Genomic DNA, 20,062 nt, shown 5'->3' with positions numbered 1-20,062 from the left:
TACTAAATTGTTATAATCATTATTGCACATTACAACTGACCTCACAACAAGATTTGTGAGCGCCGAAGTTCAATAATTTAGCTTTTCTTTGATACCTGCCTCCCATCCGTTTTCGTCAGATGTTTAGTTAATAAATGTGCCCTCATATACATTCTACTATTGAATTTCCTATCGCACAACTCACACTTTATGTTCCTTTCGTTTCTATGCTCCGCTTCGTGAGCTTTAAATCTGTGAGTAGAGAAAAAGACCTTGCCACAAATTGTGCACGGGAGAGATACTGCCAAGGTTTCCGCATCTTTATAGTTGTGCACCCTGGCCTCGTGTGACAACACAATATTCTTTACAGATGATCCATAACCACAGACACGACATTTATGCTTAAAATCAGTAGTATGGGTTAGCTCGTGCCGATCCAAATCACTTTTTTTCGAAAACAATCTATTACAGTGAGAGCACGAAAGATTACGCTCACCCTTATGCCTCTTCATGTGCGGCAACAAATGAATCTTGTGTCGGAAAACTTTACTGCATATAGCACATGTGAGGTGAGGCAGAGGATTGGCAGCATCCTCAATTCCATGTTTCAACGCCCGATGAATGACGAGTAATATCGGACGGTAGAATGTTTTTTCACAAATGTCGCATTTGCATTTGTTTGATTTGTTTGATAAGTTTTTGTCACTATTCGATGCCCTTTCTAAGTGCTTCTTCATATGAGTCGCTAAATAAGGCTTGTAACGGAAAACTTTACCGCATATAGCACACTTAAGGTGAGGTAGTGGATTGGCAGCATCATCAATTCCATGTGCCACTGCTCGATGAACGTTGAGTCTTATCGGCCGGAAAAATGATTTTTCGCAAATGTCGCAATTATACATGATGGTATCCTTCACTGGCTCTTCATGCTTCTTTGTATGCCACGTTAGATCAAGTTGACTACGAAAAACTTTACCACATGTATCACATGTAAGGCGAGGTAAAGGATTATCAACATCCTCGATTTCATGTACGATCGCCCGGTGAACGGCGAGTCTCATCGGACGGAGAAATGTTTTTTCACAAATATCGCAACTAGTTCTGACGGGTTTCCTTGGTACGTATCTGTTACCTTTCCGAGCGGTTGAATTTCTTCGGTAATTTTTTTTCTCTCCCATCTTTGTTTGTAGAGCCAAACCATTTCCCTCGGGGTATGACGGGATGGGTAACTGAGTATTGGTGTTTACAGGAACACCATTCATATTTTCACTGTTATGAACATTTGCCTCGTTTGATAACATACCATCTTTCGTATGGATTTGTATGTGATGACGCAAATCAACTTCACTCGCAAACGATCTATCGCAGTACGAGCAAGAAAAGTTATGCTTTGTTGAATGCATCTTCACATGCATCGAAAAAAAGGGCTTGTAACGGAAAACTTTACCGCATGTATCACACGTAAAGTGGGGTAGAGGACGAACCGGATCCTCAATTCCGTGTGCTTCCGCACGGTGAACGGTGAGTATAATTGGACGGCAAAACTTTTTTTCACAAATATCGCAACCGAACCTGGTGGATTTCTCTGATAAGTTTTTGTTATCATTCGAAGCAGTTAAGCTTCTCCGATGTTTTTGTTTCTCTTCAATCTCTGATTTTGGAGCAGAACGATCTTCCACGGGGTATGATGGGATGGATGACTGAGTATTGCTATTTACAGGAACACCATTTGTGCACACATTGTCATTCGTGGCTTCGAATTGGATAGTGTCCTCCTTCAAAGGTATTGCCTGTGGGATCAGAGACACCGCCGAAATCTGTAATAAAAATGGATGGATTATATATATGACTAGCTGACCCAGCAAACTTTAAAATTATTTTTTACTATAAAATTTCAGTACTTTTTCCAAAACTCGGCATTATAATATCAGATTATTTTCAGACACAATCCTCTTGCAAGATTTTTCATCCACTTGCAAATAACGTGATTCTCCGTTACATGGAATAAATGTTTGATACAGAAAATATGATAGAAAGACGAGTTATGCTTTTATCAACACATTTCGCCGATCCATTTTTATTTATATGGATAAAAGACGATATAGGAGTGCGTTTTATAACATTAAAATCCATTTCCATTTTCGAACGAAGATCAATTTCGTTACCGCAAACATCAAATGGACTAACAACGCTCATCAATATGTAAATGTAGAACACATGCGAATTGAATTTTTCGAATTTCCCCATTTTCCTTCGGAGTTTTCCCAAAAATTCTAATTGTCATGTTTGGTTGGAATATGTTTGGTAGAAATATGTATTATTTTTATAGGATCCCCTCTCCTTTCAAGAGGAGGAAGTGGTGTCATACTATAATAGAAACATTTCTCGTGCCCAACAACCCTCATATCCCAAATTTGGCTCCAATTGCTTAATTAGTTCTCGAGCCATGCAGAAGTTTGTGTTTCATTTGTATGGCAGCCCCCATGCCCTTAGAAAGGGGGTAGGTGTGTCGAACCACCATAGAAACGTTTCCTAAAACCTCCGCATACCAAATATGGCTCAATTTGCTTGATTAATTCTCGAATTAAGCAGAAGTTTGTGATTCATTTGTATGGGATCCCCCTTTTAGAGAGGGGAGAGCGTCGAGCTACCATAGAAACGTTTATCGATCCCTAAAACCTCCACATGCCAAATTTGGTTCCGTTTGCTTGATTATATATATATATATATATATATATATATATATATATATATATATCTCGTGTTGTTACTACTATTTTTATTGGCACTCTAAACCATACTAAGTCAGTGTTGATTTTTGGCAAAAAAAAATTTCGCGATAACACTAGATCTCGACGTTTATGCAATTTTAAGACATTTGGCATAATTTTTTTTTTTCGAAAACCCCGATTTCCCCCCTTGGGCGATTTTTCGATTTTCAAAAAACTCAAACTTTGACCGCTTTTCGCCACTCTCCCTTAAGTCCGATTGAGCTGAAATTTGGCATAGGGTCTTTTTTCGAGGTGGTGAACATTTTGTATAGGGTAACTTTTTGAAATTTTAGGGTCGATTTTTTCCCATACATTCATTGGCACCCTTATACAGGGTTTTCCAACTTTAAATTCCGAATGTAAATTGAAATAAAACACACTTAGAATTCGAATTTCGATGAAACTATTATTTCGAATTAAAGTTTGGTTTTTGCCATTATGTGTTAAATACAACATCATTCAAATGTCCACCTAGGGCTTCCTCGCACACCTTGATCCGGAACAGGGGCGGTATCTCGATCATAACTTCACGAATGTTGTCTTTCAAATGTTCAAGAGTTTGCGGAGTGCCAACTCTCCGTCTTTCGCATAACCCCACAAAAAAAAGTCTAGCGGGTTCAAATCGCATGATCTGGATGGCCAATTGGCATCACCAAAACGCGAAATTATGCGTCCCTCAAATTTCGTTCGCAATATAGCCATGTTCGGTCGTGTTGTGTGGCACGTGGCGCCGTCCTGCTGAAACCACATGTCATCCGTATCCATATCTTCAATTTGTGGCAAAAAAACGGTTAACATGCGGCCATAGCGCTCACCATTCACAGTTACCATCTCGCCGTCCTCATTTTCAAAGAAATACGGCCCGATGACTCCATCAGACCATAATGCGCACCAAACAGTGACTTTTGGCGGATGCAATGGCCTCTCAACAATCACGTGTGGATTTTCTGAGCCCCATATACGGAAATTTAGGGTGTTCACATAGCCACCGAGCTCGAAATGTGCCTTATCGCTGAAGAAAATTTGATGCGAAAATTCAGCATTTTGCTGCTGTTGTTTGTTCACCCAATCGACGTATGCCCGACACATTCCATGGTCACCACGCTCTAATTTTTGTATCAGTTGGACTTTATATGGATGTAGGTGCAAGTCCAAATGCAAAATTCGCCACAATGATGTGTTTGACAAGCCCAATTGCTGAGCACGCCGTGGAATCGAAACATTCGGGTCATTCTCCACACTGGCAGCAACAGCAGCAATATTTTCGGCCGAACGCACATTACGATGATGCACAGGTTTCACAATATCCGCTACGGATCCAGTTTGTTCGAATTTACGCACTACATTAGCGATTGTGTGCTCTGTAGGCCGTCCATGACGACCAAAATCCGTCCGTAATGCTCGAAAAACATTTGCCGGTTTTTCATCATTTTTATAGTATAATTTAACTAAATTAACACGTTGTTTAGCATCGCACAATCCATATTGTAAAATGGCAGACATTCAACTAACGATATGACGCTTTGGTTGACAGCTATGTCAAACGGTTGTCAGCGCAGGGCTGTATACTTTCGGAAGCCCGAAATGGAAAACCCTGTATATAGCCATTCCATGTCAAACCGATATAGTGGTTCTCAGATTTTCGTGGGAAGTGGGAGTTTTGTTCTTTGTCGCAAAGCATTAGACCCGTATTTTTTTTTTAAATTTTTTTGTTAGGGTGACCATTTCAATTTTAGGTGGTCGGAAAAATAAATTTTTTCCACCTTTTTCAAAAATTCATAACTTTCGAACTAATGAGCCGATTTAAATGATCGATATATCAAATTAAAGCCAGTTACCTGATCTTTTTCAAAAAATACCAGAGTTGCACAAAATTCTAATTTTGGTTTCGTTATTAATGATTGTATTTATTTTTTATATTTTTCATGGTCTCGGGACCAAAGGCGCTATATTTTTTTATATTTTTTTCTGGAAAGCTGAGGATTTTTCATATAACATATCTCGAAACCCTCCTAGCGATCGATAAACTTTTACTTAGTCGCGGCAATACATACACACACTCTTTACAGATACACGGGCCAAAGGTTGTGCAGTCCACTGATCATTCAACAAGAGCCAAAGGTTGTACCGCTCATGACAACTCTACACGAACTGATGATTGCGCCGGCTAGTGACCATTCTATCCTGGATTCCTCGAGTCGAGAAAGACGCACCACGCTAGATATGGGGTACAGACTAGGGAGCGTTGCTGATTAATGGTCAGCTGCATCCCAATAGGAAGTAGCCCGTGTCGGGCACACGTATAGAGCATTGAAGACTGCAACATACCAATTATGAGAACACTTGTAATACTAACCTCGAGCCAACCGCGAGTAATCGGTTACATATTACTAACATAGTTGTAAGACAAAATATGTCAAAATATTGGACTCCCGGCCCCGTCAGGCTAACGCCACATGTGCCTTAATAAAAAATATATTTTGGGAAAAAAAAAAAAAAAATCTCGAAACCAGTGAGGGATAGGGCGTCGGCCTTGAAAACAGGCGTCTTTAATGGAAAAGTATCAGGAACCTAAATAAGGTGACAAGCTTGAATAGTTTGAAAGAATTAAAAAAAGACGAGCAACGAATTTGAAAAGGAAGAAAAAGCATTAATAGGAGAAAAATAGGTATAATTGAGAGTCTTCGCGAAGATCTAGAGCAGCACGGAAGCAGTTGCGACTGCTGCTAAACCTGATTTATAATAATCCCAAGAATTTGGTTTTCCGTGCGTGAACTAGCAACAGTAAAATAGCTAGTTCACTAGTTCAGTAAAGTGCTATTTGTCTGGTAAAGTTTGTACCACAGGCCAGTGAGTGCACAACGAAAAGTCATCTCGACCCTCTGGCCTACAGTGTAGCCGGCCATCATCAGTATTTCCGGCCGTGGCACATTAGAAGTTTTTTCTGTCGTGTTCAGCGTCCTATCCTGCCGAAGCCGTCCTGTTTCTGTCACCGTCAGTTCCAGCAATCGAAGGAGTACCGGAAGTGCACCAACACAGCGAACGGTCGCAACGAAACCGGTAAGCTCGAGCCATAAAGAAAATTTATAATAGAAAAAAGTTTAATGTACAGAAATAAAGTTATTTGTTAAGTTTATTTCATGTGTGGCCGTCAGTCTTCGCAAAGCAACGCGGTGCTAATGTGCAACTTTTTATTTTGCACCCAGTTGAACTCTCACTCCTTGCGCACACCTGCGCCCGGACGAATCAACGCGCACCGAAACAAAGTTGAAATGTTTTGTTTCAACACCGTTCGCTTTAAAGTTCGAACATCCTTTCTGCACCGTATCCTTACACCGGTGTATATGCCCAATTTTAAACCGCGCTCGAATCTTGTTTGTCTGCTTTGCTTTCTCTGTTGAAGCGGTGCGTATGGGTACGTGCTGTTGTTTTTATGCTTTGCTTAGAACGAACGAAGACAAAGCGGGCGCTAGAATTTGATGTGTATGAGTGTGTGTGTGTGTGTGTGTATAGAATGAGACGCGCATCACACAAGTGAGAAGAAATGTTTAGTATCTGAGTTCTGCGTCGGGTACATTTTGGGCTGTCGTGCTTATGAATTTTGTGCTCTTCGCACCACGATAGAATAAGAGTTTTCTTTGAGCGCGCGCCGATGAAAATTAAACTCAAGCGCAGCGCTGTGTTTGTTTTCTGAAGACTGGTGGCCGTCCACCAAACCGCGGTATTTTCTTGTTCTTCGTTATTGTGTAAATCTTGTTTTCCGCCATCCACGAAAATAATTGTAATTGTGCTTTTCCACCATTGTGTCTATTGTGGTCCGCGGTGAGTTTGTGTTTGAAGTTTTCCCCGAGATTTCTCAGCAAACGACCCAAGCTGAGTTGAAAGAACCAGCTAAAAAAAGTAATCGCTATCAACATAAGCTAATTGAAGTAACTTTTAGTTCACAGTATGTTCGTACTTGCATAAAAGTGCGGGTTTTGGCCAATGTTCGATTATTCGAACACTCATTTCCCGGACAATGGAAGATGGCAAAAAATAATTCTTGAACATTAAGGTTTCTTTAGCGTCAATTATCAAAACTGCGCCAATGGCTTTCGTTAAAAAATATTTTTTACGGCTTGGTCATTAATGGGTTCACGTGTCCACGTGGATATTATCTGTACCTCAACCTTCCCTCATCGTGAACAAGCGTGTACTTGTTCATTCATTCTACCCTCTCTAAAGTTGTCCACGTGTAATGTGGGCCGCCCCTTTAGAGATCTTTCATTTTTTCCTACAAGATTAGTGTATAGATTTTCACTTTACCCTCCATATATTCCTGTTGGGTGTAGCCCTACGTTAAAAGTACAATTATAGACAAAAATAGACTTACGCTCTCCTCCTCTCGAGTGGAAATTTCCGCAGTTGTAGTTTCCTGTACTTGAGGGGATGTGCACTCGAATTCGGTTTTCTGAAAAGTTTATTTCGATGAATAATTATTTGTGGAACATCAGAACATTGCTAAACATAGACTTACAATACTATTCTGATCGCCCTGCTCATAGTCATACTGCCCGTCATTTCTTTCCTGTGATTCGTAGTCTTCAAGTGGGGACTTTGACGAGGTTTCCAAATTTTCACTGTTATGAGCATTTACCTCGTGTGATAACATATCAACTTTCGTATGGATTTGTATGTGATTATTCAAACTAACCTCACTCGCAAACGATCTATTGCAGTACGAGCAAGAAAACTTACGCTTATTTGAATGCCTCCTCATGTGAATCACTAAAAAGGGTTTGTAACGGAAAACTTTACCGCATGTGTCACACGTATAGTGGGGTAGAGGATGAGCTGCATCCTCAATTCCATGCGCTTCCGCACGATGAACGGTGAGTATAATTGGACGGCCAAACGTTTTTTCACAAATATCGCATTTATGTCTGATTGATTCCCTTAACAGGTTTTTGTCACTATGACACTTCAAATGAGCCGAAAAATCAGGCTTACAACGGAAAACTTTACCGCATGTATCACACATGAGGTGAGGTAATGGATTGGCAGCATCCTCAATTCCATGTGCCACTGTCCGATGCACGTTGAGTCTTCTCAGCCGGAGAAATGTTTTTCCACAAATATCGCAAAATCCGGTTTTCTGAAAAGTTTTTTTCGATCATTAATTACTGACGGATTTCGCGCCAACTCGACCAGATGTTGGCATTCCTCTCAGAACTTAATGAAACTTTCTGGACGTGAAGACCTTACCTAAATAAGCAACTTGGTATACTTAGTCCTACAAAGTCCTACAAAAAAGTGATTTATGGAAGAGTTTTAGGAAAATAATTGAATTTTCAGAAAAAAAATACCGAAAAAATATTTTTTGAAATCCTCACTGAAAAAAAAGATTTTAAAAGCTAAAATTCGATTTTCTCTAAATGGTCATCTCAGATTTTGATGAAATGGTAGATAAATATGTGCCCTACAACTTTTCCAAACATTGCAATTTGTGCATATTTAGGGCAGGAAAGATTTTCTAACAAAAACTTTTTCAAGATTTTATTGAAATCAAGTTTATTTCTTCTTTCAGTGCAGAAAACCAGCCCAAAATAAAAAAAATAGTAATAAAGTAAAGTAGTAAAGCCTGGTGCACCTGTCTGGTAGCTACCATTGCGACCTTCAGCCTCTGCCCAGGAACTTCGATCCCTACCGTCACGCGGTACTAGCTGAGATGCGAGCAACCCTTGGGAAGATCGGGTAACCAACCCCGGTGGGACCTTGGGTCGTGTGCAAACAAGGAAGGGGGACTAGTGTACCGTCTGTTCTCCATGTTAGGAGCGGCCCACAACAGCGTCTGTATTCCAGGTTAGGAACGGCTGAGATACCGTCCTTCAGGCAGGTTGAGGACTCTAAGAAGCAACCTGTGCCAACCCGTGTTTTCTCGGGAAAAGGAAAACAACCAATCATGGAATTGAGATCAAGGAGAATTTTATTAATGCGATCGCCTGAGGAGGGCCCCCAGACTGGAGCTGGTCCTGGAACGAACGTACATGCGAGCAGCTAGCGGCAAAAGGAATTGGTGCAAAAGCAGACCTCTAGTCAACGGACTCAGCTCGTGAATCGAACGCAAAACAGAACCCGCAGCACAAGAAATCACAATGGCAATGCTGGACGACGATAGTCGCTCACATTGACAGGCAACGAATAATGTGGACGAGAAAGATGAATGAATTCGTGATTCGTTGCTATTATATCTGCACAAGATTGGAGACGGACATGTTCGACAGACCAAGAATGCTGGAAATGTTCAACGAGCAGTTCCCACGATTTGCCGGCCAACTAGATCGGAATAAGCTTTACACACGGAGACGAGCGATTTAATCACACAACATGCTGTCCCCGGCTGAAATAGAGGCCATCAAGTTGGAAGTGTAACGAGAACTGCGTAGAGAGAGAGTGGAAGATCGAGCGATAAGTCGAGAAGGAGCTCTGCTAGGCTGAGTGCATCGTTTGCTAGTGTGAGGCGTGAATCGATTGCACCACCACAGGATCCAGTAGAAGAGCCTGGAGGACAAGATCCGGCAGAGGATCAACAACGAGGTCAATTAAAGAACGAATTGGCTTTCCACAAGAACGAAGCAGTGACCCAGTTTTACGGAACGAACCTCTTAACCCGACACAAGATCCCGAAATTGCAGTATCCAAACGCTCTGAGTGAAAATCGGTCGACTAACGCAGTACAAGAGGGGAAGTCGATCGAAAAAGCTGATTCGTGGAGTTGCTGAAATTGTGAAGCCGGCAGAGCTCTCTGATCTCGATAAGAACCGCATTATTGAGAACTTCGACACCCATGTACAAAGGTTGAGTGCTCTATCAAAAAGGTTAAGACGGTATACAGAATGTACGAAAAGGCATGCGGATAATCGTATGTTCAGTATGAACGAAAGTGAGTTCTACAGCCACATCAAACAAAAACGAAACAATTATGATAGTGATCTTCCTGAGATTGACGAAGTTACCCAGTTTTGGTCAAGCTTATGGGAGAACCCAATTCAACACCGAAGAAGCAGGATGTAGCTGGCAGGGAAAGAGGAATATGGAAACGGACTTGCCTGCCGTTGTGGTAACCGCCCATGATATCAACGAAGCCATTCGATTTGCCAGGAATTTGGCTGCGCCAGGACCAGATTTCTTGCACAATTTCTGGTACAAAAAAATTTCTTCAACTCATGGACGAATGGCAGAGTGCTTCAACAAGGTACTGGGAAATCCCCGAACAACCCCGGAGTTCGTGACCAGGGGAATTACTCATCTGATACCGATTGATCAAGACACAGCGAATGCGGCGAAGTACAGGCCAATCACATGTCTAACGAGCCTGTACAAGCTACTTACGTCGGTGGGTAATAAAAAGATTCAAAACCATTGCGATGTTAACAGAAGAGCAGAAAGGCTGTAAACAAAAACACGAGGCTGTGGAGATCAAGTCATTATCGATGCAGTCATTGTCGGACAAGCAAGCCGAAATAAAAGGAACCTTAGTATGGCGTACATTGACTATAAAAAGGCATACGACTCAGTACCACATACGTACTTGATAAAGGTACTAAAAATGTACAATTTTCAATGCTTATTTCAATCGTCACAACTCGGTTGCCAAGATTGTTCATCAACAGCTAGCATCAAAACGCAACTTGGTCAATCAGTTGGTACCCTACTACAAGTATACTCCGGATCCGGTTTTGGAAAATAGCTGCTACAAGTTGTACTGGGATCGCGAGATTATTACGGATGTCTGGATACCAACGCAGTCTTTGAAGGAGCTGTAAGTAACAGATCAGCTTGCGGTTATGCAGAAAGCGGTGATTATTGGAACATGTAATATAGTGCGACGGTTCCTGAATCATCACAATTAAAAAACGATGATTGTGCAGACACTATTATGAAGAGAAAAAAAAACAAAAAAAATATACCACAGAGCCTAATCGCCCTTTGGCATTCAAGAAACCCGGGGGTAGGTGAATATTCCAGCTCAATGCTGAGAAGTATCATAACTTCATAATAATAAAAATGTTGAATGAGTGTCCTCTATTATTTCTACCCAAATGTAATAAAACTCATGACATATTTTGACATTAAATTCATTTGATCTTATACCATGTACATGTTAACTTATATTCTAAGAGATACAATCATCATATCTTTCCTATTTTTCCATTTTATCTAACGCTTTGAAGATTTTGGGGTCATCTACTGAATTTGAAAACCTTTTAGCTGCGATTTTATTTTCATCTACAGGAATAAAGCAATGAAATTTTTGTGCTCCTGATTTTGTTTTCGCGTGATTGAATAGTTCCTCAAGTTTACTTGCACATACTATTAAAAAGATGGTAAACTAGAAAACGTAAGCTTTAAAGTTATTTCAGAAGTTTTAACACACGACACTGTGGCTATGCGGTTGTTTATAGAAAAAATTATAGAATTTGTCAGAAAAATAATCGATTTTACTAGAATGACTCTCACGTCCGCTCCATCGGCAGCACACTACAAAAACAAAAAGAATTTCGCCAGTCTGTGTAATTTCAAAAAAGTTTACGAACTAGAAGCAGAATGGGATTTCTTGGCCACCTCCCACGGGAAAGGACCCTGTGATCCAATAGGAGGGACTCTAAAATGAATGGCAAAGAGAGCAAGTCTTGCCCAAGATTACGGAAACACAATCCAAAACAGCACTAGATGGGCAGTTAAACAAAATGACAAATGTATCACGAAATAGAATTTCTGGCAAGTGAACTCGAGGAACTATTCAATCACGCGAAAACAATATCGGGAACCCAAAAATTTCATTGCTTTATTCCTGTAGATGAAAATAAAATCGCAGCTAAAAGTTTTTCAAATTTAATAGATGACCCCAAAAATCTTCACAATGTTAGATAAAAAAAAAATAGGACAGATATGATGATTGTATCTCTTAGAATATAAGTTAACATATACATGGTATAGAGTAATTCCAAATGAAATCGACAAATAACAAAACATGAGTATTTTTGATTCGAATGAAAGTGTGTATTCCGTTTGGGTTAGAGGAAATATGAGTTTTCCACAGCAATTGGGAATTTTTTGACTGAAGCGTAACTTTTGAAAAGGGCGTATCGATTTGAATAAGAGAAATCTTTGATAATTTATATCTCAAAAACTATGAGTCGTACCGAAATAGTGTCTAAGAAAGAGTTATAGAGTATTGATGGTTGAATATGAAAAAATGTACACGGAGAAAAAAAAATAATACTCTTTTTTTATTTACAAAATAAAAATTCAATTTGCAATATCCAAAATACATATTTTTTATTTTTTTCATACAAAATAGAAATGTTTGTATGTTAACAATCATTTTTAGCCACAAATTATGAATCCTGATGTGATTTAAAACAAAAAAGGTTATTATCAATCTCCTTCTAAATGTAGCCATTCTCGAAATATTTAAAAAAATATTTCTAATTTATTGTCTTTTTTATAGTAAATAAACCCTTTTAATAGGTTTGTCTTGCAGATCTTCCGTTAATTTCGATCTTTCTATGAAGGACGAAACTCGAGACATTTCAGATCATCTTCGATCATCGTTAATCCCTAATATTTTCGCTTCAAAATATAACCATATCAATTCTTCAAGAATGTTTTTCACTGATGGTTCAAGAATCAACAGATCCACGGGTTTTGGTATCTTTAATGAACATTACACTAGCATTCATAAACTTGAAGACCCTTGTTCAGTGTATGTTGCCGAACTGGCTGAAATATATCATGCAATTAAGACCATTGAGTCCTTACCACCTGATCACTATTTTATTTTCTCGGATAGTCTTAGCAGTATACAAGCCATTCAATCCTTGAACCAACAGACGAAAGCATCATATTTTCTTATCGAAATTAGGAATGCATTGAATTCTCTTGTTGATAAAAGTATTCGAATCACTTTCATTTAGATTCCTTCCCATTGCTCTATTCCTGGTAATGAGAAAGCGGATACACTCGCAAAGATGGGTAGTATGCAGGGCACAGTTTTTGAAAGACAAATAGCGTATCGGGAATTCTTCTCCATTTCCCGACAGCAGTCACCAAATTGGCAAAACCAATGGAACAGAGATGAGCTTGGGAGAATGCTATACACTATTATCCCCAAAGTTCCAACAGACAGAAATTTTATTAGAACTATGTCCAGATTGATGTCCAATCATTCCGCGCTAAATGCGCATCTCTTCCGCATAGGTCTTGCTACTAACAATTTATGCAATTGTGGTCAAGGATATCATGACATCGAGCACGTTGTTTAGTCATGTAATGAATTTTGCAATGAAAGAATAAAACTGGTTGCCGATTTAGAGGCTCAAGGAGTACACTCACGCATGCCAGTTCGCGAAATCCTAGCCACTCGCGACCCTAATTTTATGTTCCCCATATATGTCTTCCTAAGAAGCGCTAATGCTATTATTTAGGTCGCATCTCCTACTCCCACTGTCCATTCTCCCTTCCTTTCCTATTACACGAGCAGAACTTAGTACCCGTTGAGATAAGATCATTACAGAAGCTATTAACATAACAAGGAGGCACTCACTACCAAAGGATACCGTTGGTAAATCAACTGAATCAAATCGAATGTAGTTGTTACGACCCACCACAGGCACTGTTCCAGACAAGGATAATAGCGACGAGGCAACGAAGGGATAATTTATTTTTTTTATATTGCACTGTAGTTTTAGCTAATTAGACTTAAGTTAATAATTATGTAGTTATAATATATTCAAATAGTTTTAAAATGTATTGCTTGATGGTGGCTCTTTATCCACTTGAGCCTAATTAAATCAATAATGGAAAAAAATAGGTTTGTCGTGTTATACCGTTATGTTCAGAAAATTTTATGAATTTGCTTATAATTTCCAACAACTTTTCCGAATACATCATCATGATTCATTTTTTGACTCAAGCGTAACTTTTGAAAAGGGCGTATCGATTTGAGTAAGAGAAATCTTTGATAATTTATATCTCAAAAAATATGAGTCGTACCGAAATAGTGTGTTAGAAAGAGTTATAGAGTATTGTTGGCTTAATTTGAAAAAAATATACACTGAGACGAAAAATTAGTACTCTTTTTTTTATTTACAAAATAAAATTTTAATTTGCGATATAAAAAAATATGTATTTTTTATATTTTTTTCAATTTTTTCATATAAAATAGAAGTCATGTAGAAAATTTAAAAAATGGGCCCAAGATGGTAGAACTATTTTTGACAAAATTTGTGAAACATCAAATTTTTGAGAATTTTCGAAACTTCGAATTTTTTTATGTTAGCAATCATTCTTAGCCACAAATTATGAATTCTGATGTGATTTAAAACAAAAAAGGTTATTATCAATCTCCTTCTAAATGCAACCATTCTCGAGATATTTAAAAAAATATTTCTAATTTTTTATAGTAAATAATCTCTTTTAATATGTTTGTCGTGTTATACTGTCATGTTCATGAAATTTTATGAATTTTCGAAAATTCCTAAGAATTCGATGTTCCACAAAGTTCGTCAAAAATAGTATCGCCATCTTGGGCCCATTTTCTAAATTTTCTGCATGACTTCTATTTTGTATGAAAAATTTTTAAAAAAAATTAAAAAATATGTATTTTGGATATTGCAAATTGAATTTTTATTTTGTAAATAAAAAAAAGAGTACTATTTTTTTTCTCAGTGTACATTTTTTCATATTCAACCATCAATACTCTATAACTTTTTCTAAGACACTGTTTCGGTACGACTCATAGTTTTTGAGATATAAATTATCAAATATTTCTCTTACTAAAATCAATACGCCTTTTTCAAAAGTTACGCTTGAGTCAAAAAATTCCCAATTGCTGTGAAAAACTCATATTTCCTCCAACCCAAACGGAATACACAATTTCATTGGAATCAAAAATACAAGTTTTTAAAATCTGCATTTTTAGAACTATTTTTTTTCGTAGGTAGGATTTCAAAAAGTATATTTTCAGTATTTTTTTCTGAAAATATTTTTTTTCGTAGGTAGGATTTCAAAAAATATATTTTCAGTATTTTTTTCTGAAAATATTTTTTTTTACCTAAGACTCTTCCATAGATCACTTTTTTGCAGGACTTATCATTTTCGAGTAAACAATTTTATTAAAAAAAATGGTCATAAATATTTGACCCTTTCCATATGTTAGTCAGGATAAATTTTCGGAAAACTAAGTATACCAAGTTGCTTAATTAGGTAAGGTCTTCACGCCCAGAAAGTTCCATTAAGTCCTGAGAGGATCATGCCAATCTCATAGACGTGTTGGCGCGAAATCCGTCTACTGTAGAACATCAAACCCTTTCGCAACAAAGACTTACAACACTATTTTGATCACCCTGCTCACATTCAATGTCCCCTTCAGTTCTATGCTGTGATTCGTAGTCTTCAAGTGGGGACTTCGGCGAGGCTTCCACATTTTCATAGTTATGAGCATTTGCTTCGTGTGATAACATATCATCTTTCGTATGGATTTGTATGTGACGATTCAAAATAACTTCACTCGCAAACGATCTATCGCAGTACGAGCAAGAAAACTTACGCTTAGTTGAATGCCACTTCATATGCATCGCTAAAAAGGGTTTGTAACGGAAAACTTTACCGCATGTATCACACGTAAAGTGGGGTAGAGGATGAGCAGCATCCTCAATTCCATGCGCTTTCGCAAGGTGAACGGTGAGTATAGTTGGACGGCCAAACGTTTTTTCACAAATATCGCATTTATGTCTGATTGGTTCCCTTAACAGTTTTTTGTCACTATGACACTTCAAATGAGACGATAAATCAGGCTTGTAACGGAAAACTTTACCGCATGTATCACACATGAGGTGAGGTAATGGATTGGCAGCATCCTCAATTCCATGTACCACTGTCCGATGCACGTTGAGTCTTCTCGGCCGAAGAAATGTTTTACCGCAAATATCGCATCTAGGTCTTACGAGTTTCTCCGATGATTTTTTTTTACCGTTCGAAGCGGTTATACTTCTTCGATGATTTTGTTTCTCTTCAATCGTTGTTTGTGGAGCCAAACTGTCTCCCACGGGGTATGACGGAACGGATAACTGAATGATGGTATTATCAGGAACACCATTTGTGCAATTCTGTTCACTTTCCACATCAACACGGTCGCCAACATCGTCATTCGTGGCTTCGAATTGACTGGTGTCCTCCTTCAAGGGTATTGCCTGTGGGGTTAGAGACTCCGTTGAAATATGTAATAAAAATGACAATTATAGACTAAAATGGACTCACACTATCCTCCCTTTGAGTAAATTTTTCCACAGTTGCAGTTTCCTGCACTTTAGGAGATGTGCACTCGAATTCGGTTTTCTGAAAAGTTTTTCGATCATTAATTACTGTAGAACATCAGACCCTTTCGCAACAAAGACTTACAATACTATTTTGATCACCCTGCTCACACTCAATGTTCCCGTCAGTTTTTTGCTGCGATTCGAAGTCTTCAAGTGGGGACTTCGACGAGGCTTCCACATTTTCAAAGTTATGAGCATTTGCTTCGTGTGATAACATATGGATTTGTACATGATGATCCAATTTATTTTTTCTCGCAAACAATCGATTGCGGTACGAACAAGAAAAGGAGACAAGATGCTTTTTCGAATGCGTCTTAATTATGGGTTTCTTTGATAATCTCCGGCCACTATTCGATGCTGTTTCCGAATGCATCTTCATATGCGTCAAACAAGTTTGCCTATAGAGGAAAGCTTTACCGCATATATTACACCTAAATTGAGGTGGAGGATTATCGGTATCCTCGATTCCATGTGCCACCGCCCGATGAGTGACAAGTCTTATCGGACGGTAAAAAGTTTTTTCACAAATGTCGCATTTATGTCTGTTTGGTTTCTTTAACAAATTTTTGTCTCCATGCCACTTCACATGCGCCCTAAAATCAGGCCAGTAACGAAAAACTTTACCGCATGTATCACAAGGGTAGCGAGGCAGAGGATTAGCAGCATTCTCAATTCCATGTGCAACCGCATGGTGAACGATGAGTCTTTTCGGACGGGAAAATGTTTTTTCACAAATATCGCATCCATGCCTGATGCGTTTCTCTGATAGGCTTTTATTACCATTCGAAGCGGTTGAGCTTCTCCGATGTTTTTGTTTCTCTTCAATCTTTGTTTGTGAAACCAAACCATCTCCCACGGGGTCGGATGACTGTTTATTGGTATTTACAGGAACATCATCTGCGCAATCCTGTTCACTTTTGACTTCAACACGGTCGCCAACATCGTCATTCGTGGCTTCAAATTGGCTAGTGTCCTCCTTTAAGGTTATAGTCTGTGGGATTAGAAACTCGGTTGAAATCTGTATTAAAAATAGGAAAGGGTTATATCTGTGATATAACCACAAGGTTGACGTAGGACTACCGCTGGTTCGGTTGTCATTTGTTTAAAGTTGCATCTGAATCAATTCTCATTGAATTAAGGTGAAGGTGGAAGCTAGCCACAAATGGCTGCCACAATGGCGCTCATTTCTTTCATCTCCCTCCCTCACCTCTCGCCCGAAAATCAAAAATTTTGCGAAACAGTGTGAAGAAAATGAAAACGATCATTTTCTGCACACTTCCCATCAAGTAATATCAACCAAACTCTAATCGATTACTCACAAGATATTAAATTTTCATCTGCTTTCGCACCGTATAGTGAAGAACGTCGGAAAACTCGAGCAAGTGCTCTGAAAGTTAAATTTTCGTTTTTCAATCTTCTGCAATAGTTTTGTTTGTATTGGTGGAAGCATCGTTATTTTTTCGACACTGATGCCAAACAACATCATCGAAACAGCTATAAAAACCACTCAATAAAATGTTATTCCGGAGTCATAGCGTCCCATGTCATGAAAATCAATAGAATAAAATTGTGTTAATATCAATACAATTATTATTTTTACGTTTAATGGGTCTATAATGTATGTTTTAGCAACTTTAACATTGGGTAAGAAAATTGTATTGCAGAGCTCGGAACACTGCCACGGCTGCCTATGCTTTCAAAAACAGTAAACGGAAAAGTATTAAATTCAATCTAAATGCCTCGGCCAACGAAGAGAAGGGTTAAGGCTTTCCAACGTGAATATGTGAAAACAATACGATCAACGAAGGAAAATATTAAGGAATTATCAACATCGAATTACTATGCGGAAGAACTTGTTAATACCAAAAGTGCCCCAATTCGCATGTGTTATAAATTTGCTCATGTTACGCTCGCGTATAATCAGAATCATATGCAAATGCACCTTCTATATATATTTATATTTGCAATTGTTCATCGGAACATATCGTTCATACACTTTACTTTAGTATTGAATTGTTATTTTTTTTTTTTCAAATGTATTCAAAGACTCGTGTCAATGAAGCGCCACACAATCTGATAAGTGAATTGATCTATTTACGTGTGCTTTGCTCTTCTCTCACAAACACTATTACCAGATTTTTACACGAGGGTTTACCTATACTACTACAATGGCTAGCTTCCACCTTCACCTTAAAGAATGAATATTTTTGGGGGGTTTCGAAAGGAGAGCGTTACGTTGGAAACACGATGTTTTGGGTCTTAACTCCTCTTTGTCGCCTGAGCGAAGTGACATGATGATTCATTCGAAAGATAAAATGCCTACGAGTTATATGCGTTAACCCTTCATAAGGCCGTGGAAACTAGACAAGAAACCGACTCAGACTTTAGAGAACATAATCCTTACATGAGAAAAAACAACACTTTGACAGAAAAATAAACTATTGGAAAAGTTGAAAAAATTGGTGGCAATATATGGACCAATTTTATGTGCTCCCGTGGACGAGTGGTTAGCGTCAAACCTAAAATGCCGGGGGTTCGGGTTCGATTCCCGTTCTGGTTGGGGAAATTTTTCGTGAAATAAATTTCTTCCGACTTGCACTGTGGTCACGCATATTCTAGAGCTTGCCACTCAGAATGTATTCGCAAAAATGAAAAAATGACGCAAGTATTACTACGTTGAGACGGCGAAGTTCCTCTAGGAACGTTAGTGCCATTCAAAAGAAAATAAGGCCCAATTCTAACAAGACGAACAATTCGTTTTCATAGCTTCAAAAACAGAGGAGAAATATTTTTGACCTGTATGGAAAAGTTGGGGTGGTCCTAAACCGACCAGCAGTTTTAACATAGTGAATATTTAACACGTTCACTCTGGTGTTTACCAGCAATGACTCTCACAAGTCTGGCTCATGGAACGGCGCTCACTACCGGGGGGAACGCATTTGATTTTGCTATCAGAAACTTTTGATTAACTCTATGTATGCATCCGTGTGCACGTGCGCGTACCTGTTCCATGACGTTTATGTTTGCGTGTTGAAGATTAATTTTACGTTGATGTTGACTTTGACCGTTGGCCGTTGACGTTTGCTTGTGCATTTTTTGTCCAATTCCACACGCGTCAATCTAACGCTAAGTTCTTCCCACTTCCCACATTATCTCTTTCTCGCTCAAATCCTATACGCTCACTAAAAAACTTTCTTCTCCTTTTTTTAATTTTTCCGTGGATATATGCTAACACTACCATTCCCGATAGTATTGTGTGATTTCATGCCATTTCCGGCCTTTTAGATACGTTTTCAACGAACCGGAAGTCACCATCCTCGATTTTAAAATGACATCGGAATACGATATTCGACTTCCGCTGGTAAGGGTTTTCCATATTGTTTTTTTGTCATTCAATACTATTATCAGCAAACCGGAAGTCGAAACAAGATAATATTTTATATTCTGGAATCTACGTTCATCTTTTGTGCTTTCGTTCGTTTTGAAACATTTCATTTGTATGTTTTGAAACGGAACTGTAATTAATTGAATTAATAATTGATGTTCAAAAGTCCGAAACAGCAAAAAGTCAGATGTTGTCACTTCACAAAAGTATTTGACTGACAACAAGCCAATCTGACTATAACATATTCTCCAACTGATGATACTTGTTGGAAATTTTCTTAATTTTACTATAAAATCGTTTAAATTTGGGTTATTTGTATATCGAAACGTAAGAAAGTTGTTTGTAGTGAGTCAAAATGTTGTCACGACACGTTGGAATGAATGAAGATAGTTATTATATCCTACACTATATACTTCAATTCAACCGACTTCTTACATATCGCTGGAAAATCAGAAAAAATAAGTATTTCTATAGTTATGAGACGCAGTGTATGTGGGAGTTGCATGAAAAAAAGTAATTGGGCATCTTGGAGTCGGATTTATCACGAATAACTGCGCTCTATTTGA

The 20,062-nt window shown here is 38.5% G+C and overlaps 1 protein-coding gene across 2 annotated transcripts in view; it reads right to left on the bottom strand.

Moving 5' to 3' along the window:
* Positions 1-20,062, bottom strand: part of LOC129775930 (zinc finger protein 845-like) — a 31,088-nt gene continuing 11,026 nt past the window's right edge. For both annotated transcript variants that reach the window (XM_055781211.1, XM_055781212.1), the window contains 6 exons: positions 16,194-17,102; positions 16,053-16,130; positions 15,122-15,985; positions 7,267-7,884; positions 7,123-7,200; positions 1-1,796 (listed from right to left, as the gene is read on the bottom strand). In XM_055781211.1, coding sequence (XP_055637186.1) covers positions 78-1,796; positions 7,123-7,200; positions 7,267-7,884; positions 15,122-15,985; positions 16,053-16,130; positions 16,194-17,102 — 4,266 coding nt within the window. In that variant the 3' untranslated portion in view covers positions 1-77. The remainder of the gene's footprint in view (positions 1,797-7,122; positions 7,201-7,266; positions 7,885-15,121; positions 15,986-16,052; positions 16,131-16,193; positions 17,103-20,062) is intronic.

Source organism: Toxorhynchites rutilus, chromosome 3 (assembly GCF_029784135.1).
Source record: "Toxorhynchites rutilus septentrionalis strain SRP chromosome 3, ASM2978413v1, whole genome shotgun sequence".
Taxonomy (NCBI): domain Eukaryota; kingdom Metazoa; phylum Arthropoda; class Insecta; order Diptera; family Culicidae; genus Toxorhynchites; species Toxorhynchites rutilus.
This window is presented reverse-complemented; position numbering and strand designations above follow the sequence as displayed.